The sequence below is a fragment of the Dipodomys ordii genome, unplaced genomic scaffold, assembly GCF_000151885.1.
Source record: "Dipodomys ordii isolate 6190 unplaced genomic scaffold, Dord_2.0 Scaffold5, whole genome shotgun sequence".
Classification (NCBI taxonomy): domain Eukaryota; kingdom Metazoa; phylum Chordata; class Mammalia; order Rodentia; family Heteromyidae; genus Dipodomys; species Dipodomys ordii.
The window spans coordinates 23,964,210-23,987,533 of NW_012267221.1; the positions used below are offsets into that span (position 1 = coordinate 23,964,210).

The 23,324-nt window shown below is 39.6% G+C and overlaps 1 protein-coding gene across 2 annotated transcripts in view; it reads right to left on the reverse strand.

The window, feature by feature from the left end:
* Positions 1–22,856, reverse strand: part of Ola1 (Obg-like ATPase 1) — a 122,663-nt gene extending 99,807 nt beyond the window's left edge. The window contains exons 1-4 of one of the 2 annotated variants that reach the window (XM_013030197.1): positions 22,694–22,856; positions 21,228–21,328; positions 10,990–11,133; positions 8,143–8,270 (exon numbers count right to left, since the gene is read on the reverse strand). In XM_013030197.1, the coding sequence (XP_012885651.1) occupies positions 8,143–8,270; positions 10,990–11,133; positions 21,228–21,328 (373 nt within the window). In that variant the 5' untranslated portion in view covers positions 22,694–22,856. Of the gene's footprint in view, positions 1–8,142; positions 8,271–10,989; positions 11,134–21,227; positions 21,329–22,693 lie in introns of those variants that run through there. The other variant, XM_013030205.1, reaches the window with a different exon arrangement.
* Between the last annotated feature and the right edge of the window lie 468 nt (positions 22,857–23,324).

Sequence of the window (23,324 nt, forward strand, 5' to 3'; positions counted from 1 at the left end):
AAGATTACAAGCATCAAGTGCCAGCACCTGGCTCAGATAGTATTCTTTTGTGTGTGTGGGGGGGGTCCGGTCATGGGTCTTGAACTCTGGGCCTTGGCGCTGTCCCTTAGCTCTTCAGCTCAAGGCTAGTGCTCTACCACTTGAGCCACAGCGCCACTTCCAGCTTTTTTCTTTTTGCTTATGTGGTGCTGAGCAATCGAACCCAGGGCCTCATGCATGCAAGGCAAGCATTCTACCACTGAGCCACCTTCCCAGCCCCAGTTTATCATCATTTTTAAATAAATTAATAACTGTTTTGAATCTTAGTTTGAATTTCCAACATGGTAAATATTGATTACCTATATAAACACAAATTGTGGTTGACTTTCAATAGTCTTGAGTACAAAAGATTAAAAGTTAAGATTAAAAGTTAGAGAACTATGTTTTAGAAATTACTAATAATTCCTTTCAGGATACATTTCCACCTTCCTATAACAAACTAGGTGGCTAAAGCTGCATTCTTCTTTTTTGGAATGTGAGACCTTAGGGACAGGGTGCTGTCCCTTACCTGTTTTGCTCAAGGCTGGTGCCCTACCACTGGAGCCCCAACTCTACTTCTAGCTTTTTGGTAGTTAAGTTCCTAATTGAATATGAGTCTCACACATTTGTATGACTGGTCTGGTTTCCACCAATAATCATCAGATCTCAGCCTCCTGAATCTAGGATTAGATGAGTGAGCCACTGACACTTAAAGACTGCCAGGCGCTGGTGGCTCATACCTGTAATCCTATCTACCAGAAAGGCTGAGATCTGAGGACTACAGTTCAAAGCCAACTCAAGCAGGAAATTGCATGAGACCCTTATTCCCAATTAACCATCACAAAAATGGAAATAGCACTGTGGCTCAAAGCGGTAGAGCACTAAGCTTAAGTAAAAGAGCTCAGGAACAGCACCTAGGTGGGGAGTTCAAGCTCCACGACTGACAATTAATTAATTAATTTCTCTAGCGGTCATAAAAAGAATAAGTTGAGTGAAACTGCTAATGGTTAGAAAAAGAAGCCAGGGTTCCTTGGACATTTGGCTATTTCTAGATACAGTAGAAGTTATAGGAAACAAGCCTGAGATACTCTTCTGTCATATCAAACAAATACCATGAAAGCAATTAAAGACCACTATTATAATATCAGAGTATTAAAACTAACAAACAGCTAACAAAATGAGTACCAAGAAGCTGAAAGCTGAAACATATTTTGGCAATGGTGGTGGTGGTGGGTGTCAAGGGGAAGAAAAGCAAAAGAATAAGACAAAGAGTGGGTGAATACAATCATTATTTTCATGTACGTATGTGAAAATGGAACCACACAACTTGGAATGGGTGGACAGAGATGGGGAAGAATGATGGAAAGGGTGCAAGATGTGTTGTACTTATAAATTGATTTACTGAATTGAAACTTCTTTGTGCTACTGAAATAATAAAAAAAATGTTCCCCTGAACAAGTTGAATACCATCGGTAAGTACAATAAAACAAAGTATTTAAATCCACAAGTTCATATGAAATAAAAAGTACCATTATTTACCTTTAGGGGATGCTAAAGACATTTGTCATTATTTTGACAACTTTACCTCAAGAAAACACCAATTTAATCCCATTTTTCATATCCCATCTACATCATCAAGGGGGAAAAAAAGGTATAAAGTTTTTCAATAGGATCCATATTTGGTAAAAACTAGCTCTTACAACCACTTTTTCCCCATACTGGGATTTGAACTCAGAGCCTCACTCCACATCTCCAGTCCTCTTTTACAACTTTTAAAATGTAATATTTTTAATTCCAGGTAGAATAATGGTATTTTAATGGTAACTAGCTGTAAGCATTCTCTTTCTAAAGCAGGTTGTACTTTCTTTACTGTTCATAAATTGTCTCCAAAGAACCTATATAGAATGTCTATCTTTAAGAACTAAAAAGGTAGAGGTGGGGTTCTGGGGGGAAGTGAGAGAAAAATGAGAGAGGGGTAACAATATTCAACATTACCTTATGTATGCAACTGTAACTCCTCTGAACATTACCTTGTCAATAAAATTAAATTAAAAAAAAAAACACCAAAAAGGCTAGGCACCAGTGATTCACACCTATAATCCTAGTTACTTAGGAGGCTGAGAGCTGAGGATCGTGGTTCAAAGCCAGCCCAGGCAGGAAAGCTTGTGAGACTCTTATCTCCAATTAACCACCAGAAAACTGGAAGTGGAGCTGTCTCTCAATAAATAAATAAATAGCAAGTAGCCAGGGATGGTAATCCTGTAATCATAGGATTGGGAAGAAGAGCCAGGAGAATCAATAGTTGGAGACCAACCTGGGCTACAAAAAAAAAAAAAAAAAATTTTAAGTTAGGCTTTAAGCCCAGAGCCAGAATTTCAACTCCCAGTTACTAACTTGTCCAACTTACTTAAGCTCTGTAATTGATTCTATAGCATGTAAAACAGTAAGAATGAATATGAATCTCATGAAAAATTCCATGCTACAACAAATATAGTAATAAAGGACTTAGAAAACCACCTATAAGATACTAATCCTCTGCTAGGCACCAGTGGCTCATGCCTGTAATCCTAGCTTTTCAGGAGGCTGACATCTGAGGATCACAGTTCAAAGCCAGACTGGCCAGAAAAGCCCATAAGACTCTTATCGCCAATCAACTACTCAGAAAAAGCTGAAAGTGGCACTGTGGCTCAAGTGGTAGAGCACTAGCCTTGAGCACAAAGAAGGTCAGGGACAGTGTCAAGGCCCTGAATTCAAGCCCCAGGACCAACAAAAAAAAAAAATGACACTAATCCTCAATAGATAAAGCTTTTGATAATAGTATATTGTTATTATTCATGTCTGTAAAGGAAAAGACACAGGAAAATGTTGGGTTAAACCCTTTTTTTTTTGGTCGTGAACTCTGGGCTTGGGCACTATCCCTCAGCTCTTCAGCTCAAGGCAAGCGCTCTAGCTCTACCGTTTGAGCTAGAGCGCCACTTCCAGTTTTCTAGTGGTTTATTGGAGATAAGAGTCTTACTTTTCTGCCCCGACTGGCTTTGAACCATGATCCTCAGATCTCAGCCTCCTCAGTAGCTAGGAGTACAGGCATGAGCCACCAGCGCCTGGCCAGGTTAAACCATTTCTTTCACTAGGTACCAAGAGGTATTGTTATCAGTCTAGTAAAAGTTAGCTACCATTTTTGCCTTTAGCTGGTTTTAAGCTGTTATCAAAAATGCTATGGAAGAGCGCTAGCCTTGAGCTGAAGGGTTGAGGGACAGCGCCCAGGCCCAGAATTCAGGCCCCACAACCAGCAAAAAAAAAAAAAAAAAAAGCTATGAAAGTGTAATACAGAAATATGCATATGTCACAGAAACCATGTGTAAGTGTGCCCTCTGAAATGAACTGTCTCCTTTTCTAGATTTCCTAATAAATTGCAAGTCATTTAGTGAAATAAAAATACAGGGATATAGTAATGTTTATAACAATCCCTCTATGCAAATATGCAATATAAACCTACTTGCAAGTAAGCTAAGTCTCCTAATGCTTCGTAAATCAAATGAGGCAAACTAAAATTTCCACCCATGCATAACAACGTTAGCAAAAAAAAAACTAATGAAAAGAACAGAAAAGAATTATAACAATGAGGGATTCAAATTCAAATTATAGTCTGGTCTTAAATCAAATTCCACTCAGAACAATTAACATAACATCCTGCCAATTACAGAAAATCAGGTACCAACCATCCAAACCACCACCAGGGTATTCTTTTCCAACAACCATCTAGCTAAGTCCTTTAGAATACCACTCTAGAGGCTTCTCCAGTTGTCTCCTAGCATCTTCATTTTACTCTTCACAAAGCAAACCTTTACTACATTACTCATTTCACTGAGATATATACACTTTAAGTTGTTCCTGTTGTATATTGCACAAGCCTGCATACTTGGATAAGCTAAGTATGGTAATTTCTACAAGAAGTACATTTTTTAAGGGGCTGGGAAGGTGGCCAGTGGTAAAGCCCTTGCCTTGCATGCCAGAGGCCCTGGGTTCGATTCCTCAGCACCACATAAGCAAAAAGAAAAAAGCCGGAAGTGGCGCTGTGGCTCAAGTGGTACAGCGCTAGCCTTGAGCTGAAGAGCTGAGGGACAGTGCCCAGGACCAGAGTTCAGGCCCCACGACTGGACCCAAAAACAAAAAAGTACATTTAAAAAAAAAATCACCATGGCAAGTAACAAGAGCCATTAAGACTATTCCTGGGGGGCAGGGAAGGGGGAACACACCTTGACCTCACGAAGATGGAAAGAAAAAACTGATTCTAAAGGTCATGCTGCTGCTGTGCCCATAGCTCTTAGAAGCCCTTCAGTCCTTCTACTGTCAGAGTGAGCAAGTGACACTACCAAGCCATGAGTTCAAAACTGTGTTAAAGAAATATGAAAACTAAGCCAGGCGCCGGTGGCTCACACCTGTAATCCTAGCTACTCAGGAGGCTGAGATCTGAGGATCACAGTTCAAAGCCAGCCTGGGCAGAAAAGTCCGTGAGACTCTTATCTCCAATAAACCACTCAGAAAACTGGAATTGGCTGTGTGGCTCAAGTGGTAGAGCACTTGCCTTGAGCTGAAGAGCTCGAGGACAGCACCCAAGCCTAGAGTTCAAGCCCCACGACTGACAAAAAAAGAAAAAGAAAAGAAAGAAAAGAAATATGAAAATTATCATGTAATGTGTAAAGGTACCAAGGTAAAATTTGCATAAGGACAGTGATAAGGAAACTGAAGATTTGCTATGATAAAATCTAAGTTCTCATCTGATTTCACTCATGCAAGATCAAAGCAAGATCAAAATAACAATGAATGCCACTGGTTTTCAAAATCAAGACAAGTCTCAAAATTTACATATTAAGATAATAACAAAGTTCTAACAACTAAAAGCAGTGTGGCTCAAACATGACACTTGAAGATTGAGTGTCTCCAGGGGCTGAGAAGGTGGTCAGTGGTAGAGTGCTTGCCTCTCATGCATGAGGCCCTGAGTTCAATTCCTCAGCACCATATAAGCAGAAAAAGCCAGAAGTGGTACTTTGGCTCTAGGTGTAGAGAACTAACCTTGAGCTGAAGAGCTGAGGAACAAGGCCTAGGCCCAGAGTTCAGGCCCCACAACTGACCAAAAAAAAAAAGAAAGAAAAAAAGGAGTGTCTCGAGGACCTTTAGAAGCTACCTTAACATCACTGAGTAACTGCAACTCATTAGTGATACAAGAGTTACGAAATGAACCCCTACAGTTGGCTATTTTGGATAGACAAGATATAAGGCTTTTAAAATAGGTCAAAAATTTTTTAAGAAAAAAATTGGAATGCTTTAATCACCATGTAAGACCACCATGGATGTAAGGATATGTTCAAATAATTAAATTATAAGTAGCTAGTCAGTTAAATAGATTCATACAACATTACAATGCAAAATGGAGAAAATTGTTCCCTACTGCACAAATGTTTTCTACAGTAAACAGAGGTTGGTTATTAGAAAATACGCTCTAGATGTAGATGAGAACCACTGCATAATTGCTTAACCCATTGAATTTGTATTAAAAAAACAAAGCAAGCATATGGGTTTTGGTCAAATTGTTTACTGCAATCCAATATTAGATAAATTTAATAACTACTGCTGAAAAAGAAAATTACAGGACCCCAAGGGGAAAACTCCACTATTTTAGAATACAATCAAAGACCATTTTATATTAGCAATTTGTGTCTAAGCAAAAAAAGTGTGACTCATTTAAAATGTTCAAATGATGGGCTTATGGTGTAGGGAGAAGGTGAACTGTTGAAAACAATACTTTATGTTCATGGTAATTAAAGGTGATTTACCAAACATATAAACACCTAACTTAACCTAAGGGGGTGGGGCAATTAAATGAAGGCATTTTTACCTTCTCATTTATTGCTTCCATAAAGCAGTAAAGCCTTGAGGGCTGTAATTCCATATAAACTAGAAAGGCAACTTAAAACTATTTTCCATCACTCCCACCTTCATCTCTTTTTAGCCAAACACCCACAACAAAACTAAAGTAGCTCTCTGGAATCTTATTGTTAAAATTCTAACTAAATAATTTAGACATATGAAATTCAAACAGATAGAGGAACAGTAATATAAAACAGAATGAAGACACATCTGTCATTAATAACAAAGGAGAAAGGATAAGGGCTTTTATTTTTTCTGTGCCAAAAATTCTAACCATGTGTACAGAAATCATCTATATGGATTGATCTTAGTTGTATCTCTGTAAGAACTTGCCTGAGCAGCTTATGAGGTCCAAAAGTGGAGAAAACTGCAATCATTCAAAGACTTAGAGACATGTTTAGAGAGATGGCAGTGTTTTCAAAGAATTATAAAACTACATAGATCTTTCAAAAATATAATGAAAAGAAAATGGCATCCAAATCAGACAGTACAACTAGCAGTTGTTTTAAAAAACTGAAATGCTAGCCAGGCACTGGTGGCTCACACTTGTAATCCTAGCTACTCAGGAAGCTGAGATCTAAGGATTGAGGTTCCAAAGTTAGCTGGGCAGGAAAGTCCATGAGACTTCATCTCCAATAAACCACCAGAAGTGGTGCTGTAGCTCAAAATAGGAGAGGCGTAGCCTTGAGCAAAAGAGCTCAGGGACAGCACCCAGCTCCCAGCAGAATTCAAAGCCCATAACCAAAAAAAAACAAACAAACAAAAAACTGAAATCCTGTACATAGTAGGCTTTTTTGGTATCTGTTTATGCTGGTCTAGGGGCTTGAACTCAGGGCCTGGGTATTGTCCACCTCCAGCCCTTTTTGCTGTTATTTTTGGTTTTGTTTTTAAGATGGAATCTCACAGATTTTTCTGACTAAGCTGACTTTGAACTACCATCCTCCAAATCTCAGCCTCCTAAGTAGCTACGATTATAAGCATGAGCCACTGACATTCAGCCTTCTAAACTACATCAATTATTAGACAAATGAAATTTTTAAAGGCATAAAAAGTACTAGGAAAATTTTAATTATTTGATACAAGTAACCAAAAAAGATCATTCAAATTACTATAAAATTTTCCAAATGCTCATTCTCAACCGCTAGTTATCTAGTCAAGGATCAATAACAAAAGTATGAAATCAGACCTTAGATGGCATTCCACCTCTAACTTGTGTCTCCTTGGTTTACATTAATTTGAACATTGTTATTTCTACAAAGTGCAGACATGACCTGAGTCTTACCCTAAACCAGGGGAGGGTGAGGGAAGGAGGGAGGGAGGGAGAGGGAGAGGGAGGGATGGGAGAGAGAGAGAGAGAGAGAAGGAGAACACATCCTGGGGCTTGACAGAGTCTGGGCTCAGTCCCCAGCTTTTTTGCTCACTGCTAGTGCTCTTATCTCTTGAGTCATAACTCTACTTCCAGCTTTTTGTTGATTAACTGGAGTGTCACTGACTTTCCTGCCCTGACTGGCTTTGAATTGTGATCCTCAGAGCTCAACACCCTGAATAGCTAGGATTACAGGTGTAAGCCACTGGTGTCTGGCTCTTAGTTCACTTTTGTAAGTAAAATCAACCAACATCCACTTTTGCCCTTTGTATTACATGTCTTTCTCCACAAGGACTAGGTGATATATAACTTCTGTTTAATCCATGTATCTCTAATAGATAACCTAGATGCCTTGCTCCCCTCTGAAATAGTTATAAGTCCCTTTTCTTTAATTCAGCCTTTTCAATATGTAACAAAGCAAAGAATACAATAAAATTACAGAACTTATATTTTTAGGGCTGAATATATAGCTCAGTAACAGAACATTTGTTGAGCATACACGGTCATGAGTTCAATCCCTATATAACAAAGACATACACACATATAGATGAAATTTTCAAAATGCCTTGTCTATCAACATTTGGTTCCACAAAGAAACAGGCTTTAATCCAAAATGGAATAAAATTAATTAGAATATGGTGTCAGCATAGCACATGCTTTCTCTAGTATAAATCTTCTGGAGAGAAGATAGTTGCATTGAAGTTATAATTTAACAAACTCATGATTCCATCTTGCAAAGCAATCTATTAATCAGTCATTTATAATTTTGTTTGAGCAATAATGAAAAGAAAATACTAATCCAAATGAAATCACTGAATAACTGTACTTACGTGTTAGATGAAAGATTCCATCACAGGCACTAATATGAGATAAAAAGGCATTTCCCAGGCCCTGCCCATTGTGAGCTCCTTTCACAAGACCAGCAATATCCACTACATTTAGAAAGGCGGGAATTTTGCTGAAATACAAAGGATGCTTCATTATAATACTAAAAACTCTTGCTTTTCTAAATGGAGTATATAATTGATGTTAATAGTACATCAATGTCCATGTTCAAATTTTGATAGTTTGTTGAGGTTATATAGAATACTGTTCATGTATTTAAATAAATAAAAATTGAAGGCTTGAAATAGAGTATGTCATCATGTCTGCAACTTATTCTCAGAAGTTCAATAAAGGATATTCATGGATGTACATGTACTCTATATAATTCTGCAGCTTTTATATAAATCTTTTAAAAATATAGCTTTTTAAAAGGGCATTAAGACAACTTGAGGAGTGATTTTGAGCATCAAATTAATGGTTTGACATATATCCATGAATGAATAAATGAGGATAAGAAAGATCTTCTGTACAGTAGAATGATAACTAACAAATGAATGAAGAATGATGGAATCACAAAGTCACCATTTTAAAAACCATCACAGTAATAATTTCATTAGCACTTGTCTTAACAGGAATGAGGCTCTAGGTTTAATCCTTAACACCACAAAAACAGAAAATAAAAATCAACAAATGCTACAACCCATAGAAAGGGAGGGTAAATAATTTGTTATATAGTCTGATGTGGAGAGGGACAGGGGAAAAAAAAGAAGCAAAGATTAATTCTGGACATTGATTTAAACAATTGAGGAAATTATATTACGAAATCTTAAAAGAAGAAATTTAATACATAACTGTAATTAAAAGACCATATAGGAGCCCGGTGCAAGTGGTTCAAGCCTGTAATCCTAGTTATTTAGGAGGCTGAAATCTGAGGATCGCAGTTCAAAACCAGCCTAGGCAGGAAAGTCCATGAAACTCTTTCTTTCTTCATTTATTTTTGGGTCTAGTTGTGGGGCCTGTACTCTGGGCCTGGGCGCTGTCCTTCAGCTCTTCAGCTCAAGGACAGCGCTATACCACCTGAGCCACAGGCCACTTCTGGCTTTTTTTTTTCTGCTTATGTGATATTGAGGAATCAAACCCAGGGTCTCATGCATGCAAGGCAAGTGCTCTACCACTGAGCCACTTTCCCAGCCCTCCATGAGACTCTTATCTCCAATAAACTATCAGAAATAACTGTTGTGGCTCAAGCTATAGAGGGCAAAAAAAAACAAAAAAAAAACTCAGGAACAGATCCCAGGCAGAGTTCAAGCTCCAGGACCAGTAAAAAAAGAAAACAAACAAAAAAAAAAGAACCATGTTGGCCATGTGAACTGTAAGGCATCTTTTCAGACATGCAAATACCAACAAAAAACACTTAGACATGTCTGGAATTCAGTAGGGTTAGAGACAGAAACCTGGAACTTATCAGTACTTCAAAATAGTGAAAAACTGAAACAAAACTAAAGTTCAATACTAGAGAAATTGTATTTTTAATCTAAACAGGTATTGGTACTCTTGGTGAAATAAATCTTATTCCAATAAAGGTGAACATATTCAGGTTAAAGCATGATAGAATATACTTCCCAGAGTATACCTATTATGTTCGGGATGGTAAAGGTAGGTGACTTTTCATTCCTTTCATTATATGTTTCTCTACTGTCTGAACTTCCTACAGTGAACCATATCATATTATTTTCTCCCTAATAAAATATTTTTCTAATTAAACACATAATATAGGCATATTATAAAAAGTGCAAAACACTATAGCATAATTAAAAATATAGACAGCCCTCTTTATCCCAGGTTTTCCTCAGACACAACCAGAGATAAAAAATATTCAAGAAAAAAATTACATCTGTATCAGACATGTACAGATTCTTTTGACATTATTCCCTAAACAATATGTAAAAAAAATTTACGTAACATTTACATTTGGAATTATAAGTAATCTAGAAAGGGTTTAAGGGATTAAGAAAAATGTGCATAGGCTCTAGGCATAAAAGTATAATTTATTTATACTATTTAAGCAACTTCTAATATCTGTAGTTGCTCTAGAACCAATCCCCAGTGGATTCTGAAGGGCCACTGTAAAGTAAAAATGACCTGGGAATCCAACTCCCTGAGATAATCATCAATTAGTTTGTAATCTTCATTATACACTTTTTACAATGGAATACACATACACTATAATTTTATGTGAATGAGATCACATAATACAAAATGTCACTATTTCAAAATCCTCAGAAAAAATAACTGTAACGTCTGCTAATTGGGTGCATCCTTCCTTTCCCCTTTCTCCAATACTCCATGGGGCTTGAACTCTGTCCCTAAGCTTCTGTGATCAAGGTTAGGGCTCTACATCACGGGAGTGAGAGCCCTACTTCCAGAGGGTTTTTTGTTGTTGTTGTTGTTGTTTTTTGTCATAGGGCTTTAATTTTAACATGGGACACGGATGCTATCCCTGAGCTATTTCTCTTTCTCTCTCGGCTTTTGAGTGGTTATAAGAGTCTCTCAGGGACTTTTTTGCCCAGGCTGGCCAGCTCCAGGATTTTTGTTTGTTGTTTTTTGTGTGGTTAGTTGGAGATTAGAATCTTCCTGCCTGGGCTGGCTTCCAACTGCAAGCATCAGATCTCAGCATCCTAAGATTATAAGCATGACATACCAGTACCTGGCTCAATATTATTTTTATAATCATTTAAAGCAACATTCTATAATATTTTAAAGAAAAGCTCTTCTATTTGACTTTAAGCATACCATATAAGTATATTTACTCAGCTGACACCAAATAAACAATGTCATAAAATTCTTCTTACCTTGCTGGTTTGTGATATTGACAAAGAAAGTCAAATCTTTCATCTGGCACAGGTACTCTGCTCTCATTAGGATCAATAGTACAAAATGGGAAGTTTTCTGCAGAGGCCTGACTATTAGTTAATACATTGAAGAATGTAGATTTCCTAAAATTAAAAAAAGAATTCAAGCAATTCTTAAACTCATGCTAATTTCAGAGCTCAATTAATATATATATGAGGAATACAAAGCAAACTATAAAGTTGGGGTTGAAGGAAGAATACACTTTTTACTAAAAGGAACTAATAAAATTACAAGGTAGACCATAATTTATAATTAGGTTATACTTCTATCTCAATATATATGGGGCTTGAAAAGAATGCTATAAACGATAGTTAATCTCATGTCATATGAGGGTGATTTTGTCAAAAAATGTACTCTTTACTTGACCTATGCAACTGTAACCCCATAATAAAAATAAAAATATAATATTTCATAATAGTATCTGTTGGACTATATCATTTCACCTATATTTAACATACCCTTCTCTAGTCAGGACAAACATTTCTCAAGCAATCTGAATTCAGGATCAGAACTGGTAGGTTGAAGTTTGGACTGTTAACATACAAGGATTACTGGTAAGTCTAAAATTATGCTTTATGAAAATCAAAATGTGTATTTTATTTTATTTTTTGCCAGTTGTAGGGCCTGAGCTCTTGGTCTGGGCGCTGTCCCACAGCTCTTCAGTTCAAGGCTAGTGTTTTACCACTTGAGCCACAGCACCACTTCTGGCTTTTTCCGCTTATGTGGTGCTGAGGAATTGGACCGAGGGCCTCATGCATGAGAGGCAAGCACTCTACCAGTGTGCCACCTTCCCAGCCAGAAATGTGTTATTTATTTGTTTGTTTGTTTACTTATTTATTGTCGGTCATGGGGCTTGAACTCTGGGCCTGGGCGCTGTCCCTCAGCTCTTCAGCTCAAGGCTAGCGTTTTACCACTTGAGCCACAGCGCCACTTCCAGTTTTCTGAGTAGTTTATTGGAGATGAGTCTCATGGACATTCCAGCCAGGGCTGGCTTTGAACCACGATCCTCAGATCTCAGCCTCCTGAATAGCTAGAACTACAGGCGTGAGCCACCAGTGCCCAGCATAGAAATGTGGTTTTTTTGTTGTTGTTGTTGGTTTTTTTTTGGGTCCAGTCGTGGGGCCTGAACTCTGGGCCTGAGCGCTGTCCCTCAGCTCTTCAGCTCAAGGCTAGTGCTCTACCACTTGAGCCAACTTCCCAGCCCAAAATGTGTATTTTTTTGTTTTTTGCTTTATTTTTGGGTCCGGTCATAGGGCCTGAACTCTGGGCCTGGGTGCTGTCCCTTAGCTCTTCAGCTCAAGGCTAGCACTCTACCACTTGAGCCACAGCGCCACTTCCGGCTTTTTTCTTTTTGCTTATGTGGTGCTGAGGAATGGAACCCAGGGCCTCAAGCATGCAAGGCAAGCGCTCTACCACTGAGCCATCTTCCCAGCCCCTGAAATGTGTATTTTTTAAGGCATGAAAAAATATTTAAATCAACATTAAAAGGCATTAATATGGAATAAACTGGTGACTAATGACTGATTCTTATCAGTAATGTGTCTGAGGATGCCACCTCATATTAATACTAGCCACATTTTAAAAATATAGTGTCAAAAACCAGAGAAAAATGGGATTTTTTTAGAAGCTTGCTGACTTGTTTTGTACTACTTTTCAATTGTATGTATAACAAAGACAGTAGAAAATTTATTATGGTTATTTTTCCTTGCTCCAACTATAGGACACAAAAATATTTTAAAATAAGAATTACTATTCTATAATCTGTTTTTGTTTGAAAGAATTAAGGAAATGATTAAGAAATACTTGGTTATCATGAGACCAATGCTGGCTCGTCATTATTCTGTAAAAATGTTTTCATATGGACAAAATATGATAATAAATACTAAACAAAATGATAGTTGTTTGAGCATGACTAAATTATGAATGACTATTTTTCTCTCTTTCCAAAGGTAAAAATGTCTATTTAGATGACATCCAATTAGCTTATATTCATCAGGAAAATCTGTACTTACTACAGTTAGCTCATCTGATTGAACTGTTAAAACCAAAGAACCAGTCTCTTTATATAGTACTGACAGTCCTATAAAAGAATGATGAACAAAAAGCAACAATCAAGGCTTATCTAAGTACCACTTGTGAGGCTATGTTTTAACAATATACAAAACTATACCCATGCATAGGTTTTTAAAAAAAATGTTATTGCAGACTATTTCAGAAGAGAAATATTGGCTAAAATACATACATAAATTATTGCCAGTTGCTTAGACTATCCTTAGTTCAATCAATTGTTTTCAAATGTCTGCCTATAACAAATCAGTGAGACAAAAGGCAGGCACCATCAGGCTTCTTACCAGATCTACTAGTGTAGAACTCTATGTTTTAAATATCCCTGGTAGGAAGAGACAACTTGAACCCAGGAGTTCAAGATCTGCAAGGGTAACCCAAGACCCAGAGAAAAAAGAAACAAAAAATACAAATTTTAGAGCCAACATAAATAGGCCCATTAGCCAAAGAAGGTCGATCTGAGTATTAACAAGAATAGCTATAACAGATTATTACAAAAATCAAATCATTTTATACCATGTGTTGTTAATCATAGGGCATATTAATCTGGGGCAAGAATAAGGAAGAAAGCTATTTCATATGTTACATTACAGTTTAGTGAAATTAAAACAAGAGAATAATCTTTCTGTATTCACAATCTAGTTATATTTTCCTTGTTACAAAAAGGAAGTATAATTGAAGAGTATCAAGATTAAGCATTAGTAAATGGGTTTTGCCCCTCAAGGTAACAACGAATTCCTTGGCATCTTTCCCTAGTCAACCTGTCACTAGGAAACCTCAAAGCAATCAGTTATACACAAATAATGAAATGCCAGGCCAAAGTTTATTCTTTTTAAGAATATAATAAGATTTAGCATAAAATTTATAGCATCTGGTCAGGCACTGCTACAATCCTAGCTACTCAGATGCTTGAGACTTGAGAATCTCAGTTTAGAGTCATCCAGGGAAAACAAACTCAAAAGACTCTTTTCTCCAATTAAATAAGCAAACAGCTGGAAGGAGAGGTGTGGCTCAAGTAGTTTAACTCTGGCCTTGAGCAGAAAAAGCTGAGAAAGCCTAGAGTTCAAACCCAGGTATGGGGATAGTAGGGACTACAGTGTCCAGAAGCCAATAAAAATTTCCAAACATACAAAAAAGCAGAAAAATATCTACCAAAGAGAGGATAAAATTCAATAAACACAAACATAAACATTAATGTGAGGGGCTGGGAAGGTGGCTCAGTGGTAGAGCGCTTGCCTTGCATGTCTGAGGCCCTGGGTTCGATTCCTCAGCACCACATAAGCAAAAAGAAAAAAGCCGGAAGTGGTGCTGTGGCTCAAGTGGTAAAGCACTAGTCTTGAGCTGAAGAGCTGAGGGACAGCTCCCAGGCCCAGAGTTCAGGCCCCACGACCAGACCCTCCCCCCCCAAAAAAAAAACCATTAATGTGAGATGATGGAAGTAGCAAACAAATGTCACCAATTTTGTAATATAATATTAATATTTTCTAATTTTTCTGAAGAATATAAACAGAAAAATAAAGAATGAAAAATGTGAAAAATGTCTAGAGGGATTTTTTTGGATGAAAAACAAATTTGAAATGAAAAATACACCTGTAACAGCAGGTTGTTCACTACAGAAGAAAAGATCCTGAGGATAGTCCAATATATATTATACGAATGAAGCATACAGACAGAAAGTTGGAGAATAATCAGACCTTCAGTGGGATGCTATCTAGGGAACTAACATACATTAATAAAAGTCCTAGAAAGGGAGCCAATAGGATACGCAAATGTATTTTTAAAAATCCCAGCCAAACATTGTATGAGTTTAATGAAAACCATAAACTTATAAAACTAAAGCCTCAACAGATCCCAAGGAAAAGCAGCATAAGAAAAACCACACAAAAGCACTAGAAAATCAAATTTTTGAAAGCCAGTAGTGGAAAGATTTTAAAGGCAGCCACCAGACAGAAGAACCATTATGTTGAAGAACAGTATTAGGGTGACAACGAAGTTCTCATTACAAGGCTAAGACACTGGATCTGGTAGCCCAAGCCAGTGATCCCAGCTGCTTGAAGGTAGAAATAAGAAAGATCTCAGCACCAGGAGAGCTCATGCAAAAGTGAACTGGGAGGGAGGGAAGACTCATGTGGTAGAGCACTTGTGCCTAGGAAGCATGAGGCCCTGAGTTCAAACTCCAGTGATACACACGTAAAAGTTAACTAGACTTCTCTATCTCAAAAACAAGCTAGGTATGGTGGTATATGCTTATATAATCCCAGCTACACAGGAGACACAGATAGAACAATTGTGGTTCCAGTAGGCCAGAACAACAATATGAAACCCTGAGAAATAAAAGCAAAAGGACTAAGGATATGACTCAACTAGGCAAATGTGCTGCCCTAATTTCAATCCTCAGTATGGGCAAGAAAGAGGAAGGAAGGAAGGGAATGAGGGAAGAAAGGACAGGGGGAGGGGAAGAAGGGAAAGAGAAAAGGAGGAAAGGAGAGTTAAAGAGGGAGAATTAGAGAGGGAGAAGCTGTGGCTTAAGTGGTAGAGAACTAGCTTTGAGCAAGCAAAAAAGCTCAAGGATAGACCCAGGCCCTAAATTCAATTCCCAGGACCAGCACCAAAAGAGACAGCGAGAGAGAGGAAAGAGAGGAGAGAGAGCAAAGAGGAGAGAGGGAGAGAGGGAGGAAAAGAGGGAGAGAGGGAGAGAACAGAGAAAGAAGCAGCTTTAATTCATAATAGCTAAAAGATAGAAACAACCCAAATGCCTATCAACAACAGAATGAGAAGCCATGGCTCATGTCTATAGTCCTAGCTACTCAAGAAGCTGATATCTGAGCTAGCCTGGTCAGGAAAGTATGAGTGATTCTTATCACCAATTAATCACCAGAAAGCCAAAAGTAGATCTGTGGTTCAAACAGCTGAAGAGCACTAGCCATGAGCAAAAAAAAAATTTCAGTGAACAGTGCTTAGGCCCAGAGTTCAAGCCCCAGGCGCACACGTGTGCACGCACAGACACACACACACACACACACACACACACACACATGCACACACATACACGCACCCACGCATGGCACGCATGCACGCACACACACACAAAAGACAGTTAAATTGCATATTCTCTTAGACACAATTTAAAAGACAAAGAGTACATTGTTCATGATTCCAACTGTTTGGGGCAAACTAATCAATTTACGGTGATAGACATTAGAAAATGAATATCCTGGGGTGGAAGATAGAATAGAAAATGGTATATACAAGTAGTCTTTGTAAAGTATTCCTCAATTAAATCAAATATTCATTTTTGTTTTTTTTTTTTTGATGGTACTGCAAATTAAATAAAAGACTTTTTGTCACTCAGGGCTTGAACTCACGGCCTGGGTGGCATCTGTGAGCCGGTTTGTGCTCAAGGCTAGAGATCTACCACTTGGAGCCACAGCACACTTTCAGTTTTTGAGTGGTTAATTGGAGATAAGAGTCCCAAGGGAACTCTTCTGCTCCCCACTATCCTCAGATCTCAGCCTCCTGAGTAGCTACAACTACAAGTGTGAGCCACCTGTGCAGAGCAATTTTTTTTTCTTTGTCAGTCTTAGGGCTTGAACTCTGGACCTGGGCACTGTCCCTGAACTCTTCAGCTTAAGGCTAGCGCTCTACCACTTGAACCACGGCACCCACTTCCGGCTTTTTCTGTTTATGTGATGCTGAGGAATCGAACCCAGGGCCTCATGCATGCAAGGCAAGCACTCTACCACTGAGCCACCTTCCAGCCCCATTTTTTTTTTTAAATGGTAACAAATGTCCTGAAAATTCAATTAAGAAACCTCTGCACTAATTCAGGTAAGAAAAGAGGACAGCAATTAGAAGCCAGTTCAGGCAGGAAATTCTATGAGACTTTTATCTCCAATTAACAACCAAAAAGAGGGAAGTAGAGCTGTGGCTCAAGTGACAGACTGCCAGCCTTGAGCAAAAAAGCTAAGGGACCCCAGAGTTCAGGCCCCACGACTGACCCCCCCCCAAAAAAAACAACAACAAAGCTAAGGGACAGCATCCAGACCCTGAGTTCAAGCCCCAGGACCAGTACAAAAAAAAGTGTTTAAAAATCTTACTAACCTATCAATTCCGCTGACATTGTAATCTCTGCTTCCTGGCTTAATTTTATCAGCTCTTCAGAATGAAAATATTCTGATCCAGCATTTGCAGGCTACAGAATCATCTTTCTCCAGAGAGTTTAAGGCTTTCTGAGATAGGGAACATTTTTCTGCCAAGTTCACTTGCATGTGTATAATATCATTCATAGGCCATACATATTTTATAATTATAACAGGTATCCAAAGAAGCACATGAGAAGCATATAAGTCTGTCCAAGTGAGTTCTCAAGCTGGATATCCACTCTCCTGTTTGAAGCAACCAAGAACGGAACTTCTAAAGTAAGAATAGAGATAAAAAATCATCCAAGAATTCTCCAACACCTTAAATATTGCACAAGCCATATTTGGAAACAATTTAAAAGGCAGTGAATTCAAAAAGGCCAATCTTTGCCACTTCTCCCATCAAGAGGTGGAGCCTCCTCCTTTTGTCTGTGATGGTATAAAGACTTATTTGACCCAAAGATTTTAGTGGAAGTATGCTGTGCCATGCCCTATCTCTACTTTTTCAGAGCCAGACAGATTTAGAGACCAATTAAAAGAGAACACAAAGGCAGGCATCAGTATCTTTCCTAGCTACTTATGAGACTGAGATCTGAGAATAGAGGTTCAAAGCTAGCCTGAGCAGAAAAATCCATATTACTCTTATCTCTTATTAATCAACAATAAAAAACCAGTCATGGAGGTATGGCTCAAGCAGTTAAGCACCAACACTGAGCAAAAAAGCGCAGGGAGAGCATCTTGGCCCTGAGTTCAAGCCCCATTATCAGTACAAAAACAAAAAGAAAAGAGAAAAAAACAGAAAGACCCTAGATTTCCAGCCAAACATCATAGGCCCAAGACCTTAGATCTGGCTGTGAGTAATGACTGCCAGGAAAAGATCACCCAGCTACTATCCAGAAACGTGAGAAATAATAGGCTGTTGTTTGAGCTACACAGTAGTAAATAACTAAAACATCAATGATAATTATCTTGTAAATCTTATTTTAGCATTTCCTACCTTTTCCTTCAGTAAACTTTTTTTGACTGGTTTGTGGAAAACTGGGAGAGAGTAAGTTTTAGACACAACAATGTACAATCCTAGCAGCATCAGCTAAACAAGATAATTACTTCCAGGGGCCCCTAACAGAGTATATGAGCAGAGTATACAAACTGTCCTCCAATATCCATTCTCTCTTTCTTTCAGGGTAATGGAATTAATTGAACATATAGTTGTCAAAATAAAAACTACATTCCTAGCCTTCCTAGAACCTAAATTCTGTGCCTAAATTCTAGAGGCAGTAAAAGTAATATGGCAGTTTACAGGTAAAACCCTCTCATTGCCTGGAATTCAAAACAGCTTAACCATAATAAGAATAAAGCCATATCCTACGAATAGCTATACTAAGAACTGAAAGGAGCTTGAGTTACTGAGGATTTCATAAAGCAAATCCCCTATGAGTAAAGTGGCCAATTTGACTGTTAAATACATACATTTAAACACAAAAAAGAAGCAAAGATTATCTGACTTTTTTTACAATCTTAATTAAATTAAATCACATACAACGAAGTGGTAGCAACAATACTTATTCCAAAAAGAAATCTGGAATACCAAAATGTAGATTCTCCAAAACCTCACACCCACAATAATATATTAGTTGACGAGGAGTAATCAATGGTCACTGAGAGAAGAAAATGCTGAGATAAGAAAATACAGGACAGGGCTGGGAAGGTGGCTCAGTGGTAGAGCACTTGCCTTGCATGCTCGAGGCCCTGGGTTCGATTCCTCAGCACCACATAAACAAAAAGAAAAAGCCGGAAGTGGCGCTGTGGCTCAAGTGGTAAAGCGCTAGCCTTGAGCTGAAGAGCTGAGGGACAGCGCCCAGGCCCAGAGTTCAGGCCCCACAACCGGACCCAAAAAAAAAAAAAAAAAAAAAAGAAAATACAGGACAGAACTATAAACAAAATCTCTATACTCCTAGTGAGATACTCTTTCTAGTTCCTTAAAAGCAGCTAGTAGCCGGTGCTGGTGGCTCACATCTGTAATCCTAGCTACTGAGGAGGCTGAGATCTGAGGATTGAGGTTCAAAGCCAGTCTGGGCAGGAAAGTATATAAGACTCTCATCTCCAATAAACTACCAGAAAACCAGAAGTGGCACTGTGGCTCAAGTGAGAAAGCACTTGCCTTGAGCTGAAGAGCTCAGGGACAACACCCAGGCCCAGAGTTCAATCCCCATAACCGACCAAAAAAAAAAAAAAGAAGCAACAGCTGTGTTTTTATATTAATTGACACAGTTATCAACAGGAAGAAAACTATCCCATTCACAAAGAATTACTGTCTTCCACAAATAATTACTGGATGTCTACTATATTACTAACACCAATCTAGGTACTAGAAATATACGAATAAACAAGAACAACACAATCCCTGCCTTCATGAAATTTAAATTCTAATGGAAGTATGCCAAATAGTTTATTAGATAGCTTTAAAGATTAGATGAGATATAAAGATGCCCTTGGTTTTCTGTTTGATTTTTCCAGTACTGGTGATATACCCAGAACCTTGCAAGAAAACACTTAAGGCAGCTTTTTAAACAGTTTCATTTGAAGTTGTATTGACTGCAGTGGCTCCAAAATAAGAGATGTTAGTATCTAAAAGCTATGCTTTTCTTAGTGCAATAAAACTCACAATAAACAACTATTAAATCTTGCTTTCAAACTCATTGAGCACCCTACAGTACTATACTTGACTATCTGTTTTGCTTGTATTTCCACTTTTCATTCAGTCTTACTTTGCAAGTAGACTATATCACAGCAGGAAACCCCTTCAAACTGGAAACTGCTCCAGCTCTAGGAAAGACTGAAATTAGGACAACCACACTTGTTCATGGTTTACATTAAAAGAGGTTAAGAACTGTCGCATTTGATCAGATCATGCTCTGTTCACTTAGGATTCTGTTAAAGGGGCTCCAAGGAACACGTGGAACAACGTAGTTGCCTTGTCACCAATCTAAAGGCCAAAATTCCCTGTCACCTTCATCAACTAATCATTTTTAAGACAGTTTATATCTTAAGGTTAGAAAAGGTATAGAATAGAAGGGAAAATACTGAAGAGTATATTCACTGAATAGATTTATACTGTAAATCCAACACGTATTTCCTGTCACTTTCTTATTTGCAAATACGTGATTCACTTTAATTTTTAAAAATTACCAAGCTGATCATTTTGCTCTCACAGCTTTCAGATTTTAATACCTTATAGCGAGAACCCTTTTACCAAGCCACTTCTAATATTATATTCAAAGTTTCTCCAGTAAAAATTTACTCATATGACGCTTGATCTCCCAGGAATTAAATCAAAGTTATGAGACTTTTAAAACTACTTCTGATAGCCAACCTAAGTAGCCAACCTACACATAGCCAAGCCAGCAACAAAATCAATTTTAAACTATACCAGTTCCAATCAAATCCAATACAATGCTTCTCCCAACAGTGTTTTAAACAAATATAGATGATCTAGCTCATTGCTATTTTAACTCTCAATGCTTTCTCTGCATTTAGCAAAACAATGTAAATAACTCAACTTTCAGTACAATATTTGCAGATAACCAAAACTGAATATATCTAAAGCCTAGTTTTACAACATATTCTCTTTTTTTTTCCTTTTTATTTTTCTTTTTTTTTGGGGTTCGGTTGTGGGGCCTGAACTGGGCCTGGGCGCTGTCCCTCAGCTCTTCAGCTTAAGGCTAGCACGCTACCCAATTGAGCCACAGTGCCACTTCTGGCTTTTTTCTTTTTGCTTATGTGGTGCTGAGGAATCGAACCCAGGGCCTCAAGCATGCAAGGCAAGCGCTCTACCACTGAGCCACCTTCCCAGCCCTTACAATATATTCTCTAGCCCCTTTCTCCAACTTCAATTTCATTTGCCTCATGAGTCTCTAATCCTACAAGAATTAAAATATTTGCAAAATAAAAATAAAAACCCCATATCAACTTACCCAACATTTGGTAATCCAACAATGCCAATTTTCAGTGAGGTTCCAAATCTTCCAATGATTGGGGGTGGTTTAATTCCATCACCTGCCTTTTTGGGGGGCATCTGAAATAACAAAACATAAGTACAAAACCTTTTATTACTCCTGTGGACAAAAACACATTTCATCATATAAAATATTATTGGAGAAGCTAGGTGCCAGTTGCTCATGCCTGTAGTCCTTGCTACTCTGGAATCTGAGATCTGAGGATGGAGGCTTGAAGCCAGACTGTGCAAGAAAATCCAAGAGACTCTTACCTCCAATAAACCTCTAACAATACAGAAACAGAACTGTGGCTCAGCAGTATAGCAACAACCAGCCTTGAGTGAAAAAGCTAGGGAGCAATGCTTAGGCTTGAGTTCAAGCCTCAGGACGCGTGTGCGCCACCACCACTTTCTTGGCCTGACAAATTGTAAATTGTTACATGAATGAAGGTATCTGGAAGCAAGCACAAAAATGAGTGTCCAAGAAATTCCAGTCTAACAACACCAACATCTAAATCACCTCTCACCAAACCATCCATCCATTTGGAATCTGTCCTTCCGCATTTCTCCGCTATTCCATTTTCCACACGAATGAACACATGTTATCTGATTGGGTTCTTCCAATCAAGTGCCTTCCACGTTTAGCATTGCAGGTAAAGCATCAGTCCTCAAAAGCAGCCTCCCAAATCTACAGTCTGGTTATCTCTAATCTTAAATTTATCTGCTTAACTTTTCCCCCCAGTTCTGGAGATTAAACTCAGTGCTTCGTGCATGCTAGGCAAAAAGCTCTGCCTCGGAACAGTAGCCACGGCCCCCGTCTACTCAATCTCCTGTTTTACATTCAAACTTCTCTTGCTAGTTCGGGCTCCAAGTTTCCCGTGAGGAACTGATCCCACCTTACAACTGCAAACCGGAATCACTGGGAACGTCAAGGTCTAAGCAGCTGAGAACTAAAACTGTCCCTGACTTGTGGCTGGGTTGAACCTCCTAGGACCACGCTGTAGCCCAGCTACTAAAGGGATACTGCAACCTCTGTCCGAAGGGAAGGATCTCCCTTCTCAGGGTCTTGGCACCTGTTCGGGGCCAAACTAGGCCTCCAAAATAGCTTCATGAGTAAAGCTGGTCCTGTCCTCCGGCCTACCCCTACCGATGGGTGGCCGGCCGCCCGGGCAACGTGAGCCCTCGCCCAACACCCTTCTCCTCTGGTCTAGGCCCCGGGCGACCTGCCTCTGGGAAAGGCTTCCCCAGAGCCATGCAGGGACGACGAGCCGGCCGTCCTCTGGACTTGCGGCCTAGTCCTAGAGCGCCTCATTCATCCCCATACCCCACGCCACCCGCTGCCCTCGGCCCACCCCGGCCGCTAGGGCGGGCCTGGCGCCAACCTCAGTGCGACCTGCCCGAGCGCCCAGGATCTCGAAGGGGCTCAAGCTCCCCGGGGGGCCTCACCGTGCTCGGCGAGGAGGGTGACACGGGGCGCCAGACTGCAGGAGACTTGCCGGCTGCCGGAGGCGGGGAGGAAGGCGGAGAAAGTTCAGGCCCGGCCCCTTCACCCAGAGGCACGCACGACGGCGGAGGCGACGGAACGCGCGAGTCGGGCGGCACCTGCGCGCAGGCCGCTAGCCCCCGCCCTCCTCGGACCCCGCCCATTGGCCTGAGAGGCCTTAGGAGGCGGGACCAAAATGGAGGCGGGACCAGGGTGGAGGCGGGATGAGTGGAGAGGGGACTAGGGTAGAGGAGGGATCAGAGTGGGCGTGGCGACACGGTACGGTAGTCCGCTGCAGGCTGCGAGCTCTGGTCTTCCGCCCTCTCAGCACGTGGAACTACTGGGCCGCACTCTCCGCTTCCGCCTGAGCGCAGCCGGCCCGCTGGACTCCACCCACTCGGCCTTGAAGTCCGGGACCCTGACCCTTAACGCCGAGGTCTAGGCCTCCTAAACCCAGGTGAACGGCGTTCTCGTCCTGCACTGCTGAGAGCACGGCACTAAACTGACTTCCTTCTCCTTTGATTTTCTTCAGTCAGTCCAGGGTGAGAACTTGTTAAATAAAATTAACTTTCTGAAAGGGAAAAAGGGATAAGG